The sequence below is a fragment of the Notothenia coriiceps genome, unplaced genomic scaffold, assembly GCF_000735185.1.
Source record: "Notothenia coriiceps isolate Sejong01 unplaced genomic scaffold, NC01 NC01_scaffold00003522, whole genome shotgun sequence".
In the NCBI taxonomy this organism is placed as follows: Eukaryota; Metazoa; Chordata; class Actinopteri; order Perciformes; family Nototheniidae; genus Notothenia; species Notothenia coriiceps.
In genome coordinates, this window is record NW_011336223.1 from 327,319 (window position 1) to 335,200 (window position 7,882).

The window sequence follows — 7,882 nt, forward strand, 5'->3', positions numbered from 1 at the left end:
TCTTCCCAACTTATTTGCCAAGTAGGCTATAGATAAAACGACACTATTGAGCTATAAATACTCAAACAAACAAAATAGCCAAAATGTCCCAGCCGTCTGGAATGCAGGAAAGAAATGACAATTACGTCATCTGTCACTTACTTTCTCTTCGTAGTGGATGAAAGACCTGGCCTCAGGTCCCAGGTATTTGACCAGGCTGGAAAGCACGGCTTCTCTCCTCTCGCCACGCTGCAAACAGAAGGACATGCACGTGCATTTACACTCATCACTGTAACAGCAGGCTGTGAAAAATATGAATGCATATTTAAGAAAGTAATCCAGCTGGACAAAGCAAGCAGCAGTCCATTTGAATAACTCAGGCACTGTCAGCACATGCTCCTGGTCGGATTAGTTCACATTGTGAGTTATGTACACAGCAGCTGAGAGTCCTGAGGATCAAAGGGACGGATCACCATGAAACATGCTGACAGATGTTGCAAAACTGTCTCGCATTCCTCATCTGCATGTCACTTTACCTTTGCTCTCAGCATACCCTTGAACAATAATTCATAGCTCAAACTCTCATAATGCACTCTCTGCAGAAGAACAGACAGTGAAATCAAGCATGGAGCCAAGTTGCTTCCAATTAGAAATGTATAAATAAAGAACTAAATGTTGTTTTGCTTCAGCACTGTTTTGCCATCTGCTTACCCTTAGAAATTACTTTTGAGAAGAGGCTCTTTAATAAGTGGCTGCACCTGTGCAAATCAAAACGTCAAACCTAACCATAAGACACCTATGAAAGCCAAATGAGGGAAACAAATCATAATTACAATGAAATACAGCTAGATCTTAACTATAAAGCTAAATCCTTGTATAACTGACACATTGATGTCCATTTGGCTCACACAAATGGACACTATAAACCTTTATTTAGCAGTGACGCAACAAGCAGAGGTTAATTATTTAGCACTCTGTGCAGTGTGGAACAGCAGGGCGATGACTACCCTTGAGCTATGTGGCATGTCTAATGACTGAAAGACCAAAACAACAGCAGCCGAGATATCTTTCCGGGTAGGGGAAAGTACTGAAGCCAAGTTAAAATGTCAACACTGAAAGAAAGGAAGGAGCATGTGAAGATTTGGGCGAAAAGTGCAAAAAGTGTGTTTTGTTTACTGAATTAGAAGCAGATTATGTGAAATGTGACCTTTATGAGTTGCATCAATATGTTTGCGTTGTATATATTATTTACCCATCTAATGTTCTCCTCAGTCTAGAATAGATGCTCTGCTGTTTTTGCATAACATTTTCATTTTTTTTTTACATAATTTTAGAAAATGCACATTATGTTTCCTTTTTTCCACACAACAGGTTAACCAGGCTTAACCCTTAACATGCATGAACAAGGATTTAAGCTATATTTGATGGTAGAGATCGAGATGCAAAAATAAGTAGATCTTTGTGTTCAAATATAAATGTAGAGTTCATTTAAATGTGAACACATAGATGTACCATACAATGTATGTGTAATAAATCTACCAGACATTAGATAGTTACGTTTTGAAAACCATAATTTTTCACCAAGGATTAAGGAAAACATGCATTTGAATTTTTTTATTTACAGAAGGCCCAATTACACAATGTCATTGGAGATTGATGATTAGCATTAATATATGATAACATTAAAAGCTACAGGGGATCGATTTCCTTTCATTCTAAAGTTGGACGAGCACTAAATCTGAGACTTTTCTTGGCTTGTCAATGTTTTTATATTTGAATGCAGCTTCTACAATTAGCCTGACTTGTGAAATTACAACAGTTTAGTTTGACGATTGAGCATCACAATCGAGTCCCATTGATTCAGAATTACTTTAGTAGTCCCACAGTGGGGACATTTACAACGTTACAGCAAAAGTGGCACAGTAGGTAAAAGAAGGCTTCGTAATAATAATTTTTAAAAAGCAGACATTAGTAATAAGACAAATAAGTACACAACCATGGCTAAGAGAGATTTGTAGTAGCAATTCAACTTAGTGATAAGCAATTACGCTCTCCTTCCTCTCAGTGGAAGGCCTGAAGCAACATTACTTTTCTTTCACTTCCCTTTTTTCTGAGTAAAAGAAAACCCAATTATGGATCCTTTTTGTTGTTTAACGTGAAATACACTACACAGCAGCTTTAGATATGAAGAAACGATATTCTTCCCCTTGGAGGCGATCCTTAGTTTTCTCCTGAAAGTGAGCAGCGTCTTCATCGTGTGTGACATAACCCATAATCCTAGCCTTCCTGCCTTTAATTTTGTGCGACCAGTTTCTATCTTTTATCGACTTAAATATAAGAACACCAATAATCGAAAAAAACCTATTATTCCTAATTTCTGTGGGATGGATTAACATGAGATTTATAATGAATCACAATGGGAATTCAAACCAATGGCACAGCTGTGATTAGAAATGTTGTTTACATTATAGATAAATACTAATGAGAGTATACTAATGAGTGTATCTGCTTGCCACATTGATAAGACATTACCTCCTTGGAGCTCCATTGTGAAGCCTGCTGGCCGGCAATGAAGCCCACCAAGGCAGCATTACCGCTGGGGCTGGTGGCGTCAAAAGTGACACAGAATGGGCACTCGGTGGAGGATCCTGCCACTATTTCCCCTGAGAAGCCTTTCTCCCTCCAAAAAGCCTGTAAAGAAAAAGCGGAAGTTCACACCATCAACCTTTATCAACAATAGCAGCAGCACATAACCCAATCCGAAAAAATACTTGCACATAAGCCATGTGCCATGTCTTTCAGTGCTGACTGGAGTGATTGAACAGCTGTATAGAAAGCTAAATGGAGCCACTCAAGTACAACATTCAACAGCTTTCACAACAGGACCCATTACCTATACCTGCAAAACACATTTCACTCAATTGATATGCTCGCTATGACATGGGCAAAGCCGCCTGAATACTGTAGGCCTACATTGTACAGTATTCAAAAGACTCTGTCTTGACATTGACCTTTATTATACATACAAATGTGAGTGCAAAGCTATCTGCCAGCTAACCAATCAGAGCAGACTGGGCTCTGGTTTCAGACAGTGTGAAAAGAGGTGCTGCAGACAAGAAAATATGAGAAAAATAAAGACCTTTTTGAATATCAAAGCATGAAAACATACAATTATGAGCCTAAAAATAGCTTTGTCAATTACACAATTCACTTTTCGGTGTTACATTTTATTACCCGGCTCAGTTGTAGATGGGTCCATTCACCATTATAACTGAATATAAACCCCCAATGCTTGTACCTAAACAGTGAGTGTGAAGGAGCATCCTACAAACTGAACTCTGTGCAGTCTATTGGCCCTATCATTGATATGCAGTCAGTTCATATGCAACAGAGGCAGTACTGAACGCTGTGCACCGTGTTGAAGAAAAAAGAAACAAAGTCACAGCATCAGATTGTTCTGTGTGAGGCAAGGATGCCATTTACAAAATAAACTGTGTACTACTCATCTAAGCTACCGTATACAAAACAGAAAGTATAAAAACAGAAGTATGTATATTCTCGTATGAGTTGTTTATGAAAGGCAACAATCATGTATACTAAGTGTTTTGTATTTTCTTGGCATAGTTTATAAGAATACATTTAATGTGGGCAGAATTTCAGATGTCATTCTTAAATGTTGAGACAATACTGTACTTCCTAGGTTATATAATATATAACACATGTCTCAATCTTTATTTAGTATTTAGCTCTCTTGCACGCTGTTAGTAACCTGCTGGCAACCTTTTTGCCTACCGTAACATGTCACTGTAAAGAACGTTAAACTAAGGCAGGTAGACTTCCACATTTCTTATTCATACATGCATTCTTTTCGTGCTTGGCTGTTACAATACAAAGAGAATTACAATGACAACCTTTGTTTCACTCCTCCTAACCTGTGTGTTTCTTTTGAGTTCATTGTGAGTATGAAACTTCTGATTGTTACATTGTTTTTATTTTAAAGGGGCCCTATTACATATTCTCGTCCTCCACTGTGACATGTTTATTTTTCTCATACTGCCTGTGCTGCAGAGCCTCTTTTCACCTTCTGTCGGAAATGAGATCCCAGTCTGCTCTGATTGGTTAGCTGGCCAGCCCTGTTGCGATTGGTCAACCGCTTACAGATGTCCCGCCCCTTTTAAAATCTACTGACTCTTCATTCATCTTGTTTACTCATTAGTTAGAAGACGAGGCTGAAAACAAATGTGAATTTCAGTTGCACTATGCTTGCACTTTCCAAAGTAGGGCTTTTAAAATAATGAAGGCACAACATTTTTGCAATATCATTGTATTCCATAATGAAAAAAACTGGCAAACACACTCTACATCAAAACTAACACTGCATCCTTTTTATTTCATTCAAGCTATTTCTTTAAAGCCACACCAATCCACTCTCTGTACAGCACATCAGTCCTAAGAGCTCAGAGAGGATAATTTGAGTAATCAACAAGCTTGAAATATGAGCCACATTTCCAGCCTTCTATACACCTCAAGAAGGAGGGGGAGAGGCACTTTCTTGCAGAACAGGTGCACATCATTCTGGACTTCTTGCTGTGTTTTCCCGCCTTTCTGTGAGTGTTAACAATAGGTGTATACCCCGCCCTGATTCGGTCTACCTGCATCCTGCTGCCCTTGTGTTTTGTACCCAACCCTTTTCAGCTGTGACTTGTCAATGTGAGTAGTCCTGTGGGTCTTGTTTAGTTTTGCTACTTTGCCTTTGAGATGTACTACCTTCATATTTGACCACCATTGGCTTTACTAAAAACGAACCCTATTATGCTTTTTGGAGTTGTTTCATTCCTGTGGTGTGTTAAATAGCCTTGTTGCTCATGCAAATGATCTGCAAAGTGCAAAGGCTAAATTCCAAAAGTTCACATCACATAGTGGCATCACTGTAAAACACTAGCGCTCCGACACATTGTACATGATTTGCTAAGGAGCAGACTGGGCTCTGGTTTCAGACAGAGGGTGACAAGAGGTGCTGCAGTATGAGGAGAATAACAGTAGAGGCTCTTTTAATTAAAGCTCACTTAAGTAATATATACCTGCCTCCCTTTTTGTGTCTTAGTTTTGAGTCCTACTGCCTTCCTCACCCGTTACAGTGTTGGATAGTAGTCTCTTCTGTCCGAACGACCTCCCTCAGCTGTATTTGCAGCATGTTGTTGAAGAAGGCATGGACAATACACCTGCTGCCATCTTTAGCCTAACCTAATGGCTTTGCAGTCACACCATGCACACACAGGCTGCTTCAGGATATTCAATTTGCTGATGTTGGGTCTTTTACATCCGCAAGCTCCATATGATTCTGAGATACAGCTGCTGTAGGCGTCAGCCCTGACAAATTACCGAACATTGGGGAGCGTTGGCAGAGGTAAATTAAGTGACAGATGTGATGCCCACCCTGAGGCCGCCTTCAAGGACTTGCATCCTGTGAGGGACAAGCTGTGTGCTTCTGGGATTGGCCTCCACCGTGGAGAAGATAATCCAAGGCAGGAATGCAGACGCGACTTTTTAGGCTGAAAATGTAAATTCCTTGGGATTGCACAAGCGATGTGGCTAGCGTTCTGCTCACTCAGCTCACTGTTCACTTGTATTATATCTCCTTCTAGAGAGGTGCCTGCCGCCATCTGCTATCAAAGTGTTTCAGGGATTTCCCGTGGTCATGGGTTTTTAGCGAGAGGTTGGTTTTTAGCCGCTCTCCTCTTACAGGGAGTGAGAGAGCCATGTCCTGCGCTCACTCTTCCTTTTGTGGGCATTGCTGTTGGTTCATGATATCCTTTCAACAGAAGCTTTGTTTATGCATTATGCATATACCTCTCAAGCTGTTTCCAATCTAAACAAAGAGGCTGCTAGCTTTAATCTCAGCTAAAAGGATGAGCCAATTGCATGCCATTTCAACTATAGTAGGGACTAAGTGATATAACGCTCGGAGCTTCATTTCAAAGAGTTTATTTTCTACATGATGTCATAGTCTTAATTAAAGAAGAGGCCATTCAAATCTGGATTCATCTCATTGAAGGACATTTGAGACACCTGCAACCCCAACATATTGTGATGAACAAACATAGAAATAGGAGATAGTTATGCCCCTCACGGAAATGTTATTTCAAATGAAAGTTTTGTTAGTGTTTGGTGGAGAGCAAATAAGAGCCTGGGAGATTCTAAAAATTTTAAACCTTTTATCACTGGATGATGGTTTGTCTGGTTCAAATTCTGACTTTAAGTGGGGGATCAATCTTAGACATTTGAATTTTTTTCTTATAGCCTTTACAAATAACAAAACGGATAAGGTGCTAATTAATAACCAAAATGCTCAGAACATAAATGTATAAACAGACACATCACGTCATCCCATTTTGCTTTCTCATTATCGCCACAAGTTATATAAATAATTTGTTTCCTGTAGAAACTGAGTCTCCACACAAAGGTATTTGGCCTGTTCTTCCATGTGAGACCTGCTTCCAGTCAATACAATTCACCTTTTTTTCAGATCCTGAAAGTACACCCTAAAGCCCCTGTCACACTGTCCCGAAATTGACTCCCGATGGCCTCACGAAGGGCAAAATGGACACACGAAGTCAACACGAAAATGAACCTTCGCAAGGTCCTTCGGCAACATCTTTGGCATGCCAAAGATTTTGCCACCGCTCCCGAAGTTGCTGCCGAAGCCTGAGAAATTCCACCGGCGGTCATGCGATGGCTTAAGATGCCCTCACGAATGCCTCACGAAGGGCAAAATGGACACACCAAGTCAACACGAAAATGAACATTCGCAAGGTCCTTCGGCAATGCTTTGCCATGCCAAAGATGTTGCCACCGCTCCCAAAGTTGCTGCCGGAGCCTGAGAAACTCCACCGCTGGTCATACGAATCGTATTTGGGTCTGTATAAGTACATCTATAACGATCAATTAACCTGGTTTGTGTAGACATTTGTGGTGTTATTCTGCTTTCGATTGTCTATCAGTTGTTTTTTTTTCATAAAACTTGGCTTTTCCTCGTCGATACATTTCTTTATCGTGAAGTCTTGACACTCACGTGTCGTACTAGAGATACTCTTCCGGATGTTGACGTGAATTTCTACATATCAAAAATAAGTATCTCTCATACGTGTAAGTTCACAAAATTTGTGTCGCTATGTATTTTGTATTTACGTAACAAGTTGTTTTTCGTAGAAATTATCTTGAGTCTCCTTTTGTCGTTCCTCGAAATATTCTCAGTATGTAGCGACTATGAATTGTTAGGTCCTACACTTTCTTAGGAAAGGTAGCACTCTATAGGGTCGGTTTAGTGTTTCGTTAATATACTATATATTGGCTTATTTCACATATTATTAATATTCTTACACTATCTTTAAAATCGGAGTCGTTACGAAAAATCACGCAACATCCGTAGAGTAAACTACCCGTTTTTGAAAAAATCGATGTACCGTAGAATTCCTACTCTTTTTTTCCGTCCGGGTTAGGGAGAAGTTGAGTGTGTCAAGCTGGTATTTGTAACTGCCTTCCCGACTAAAACTATGTAAACTATAATTGTTACCTAGTTCAGGGATGGTTGTTTTCCATATGAGTGTATGTGATAGACGGGAAGTCGCTATTTAACATTCATAGTCATAAGACCCATTTTCCTCCGCGAACCAAAGCTTCGATGAACTTTTCCCAATAATCTCGTCTTTGTCTAGTGAGACTAGTCCGCCTCTGTACAGTATTGATCCGGTTCAGGAATTTCGGGTACGCAGTCGTCGACAGCGTCTTTACTGTGCGCTACCTGTGTGCTTAATTTTTATACCTTTACAGAGTTAAGCCGAGACTAGCATTCGCGATAGTAGTGCCCGGTAAGCATTCTCCCTTACGAATTCGGTAACGTACT

General features: G+C 40.0%; 1 protein-coding gene across 1 annotated transcript in view; it reads right to left on the reverse strand.

The window, feature by feature from the left end:
* LOC104941588 (amine oxidase [flavin-containing] B-like) overlaps positions 1–7,882 on the reverse strand; it is a 42,143-nt gene that overhangs the window by 13,486 nt on the left and 20,775 nt on the right. The window contains exons 3-4 of the mRNA XM_010766715.1: positions 2,512–2,670; positions 142–228 (exon numbers count right to left, since the gene is read on the reverse strand). Of these exons, the coding sequence (XP_010765017.1) occupies positions 142–228; positions 2,512–2,670 (246 nt within the window). The remainder of the gene's footprint in view (positions 1–141; positions 229–2,511; positions 2,671–7,882) is intronic.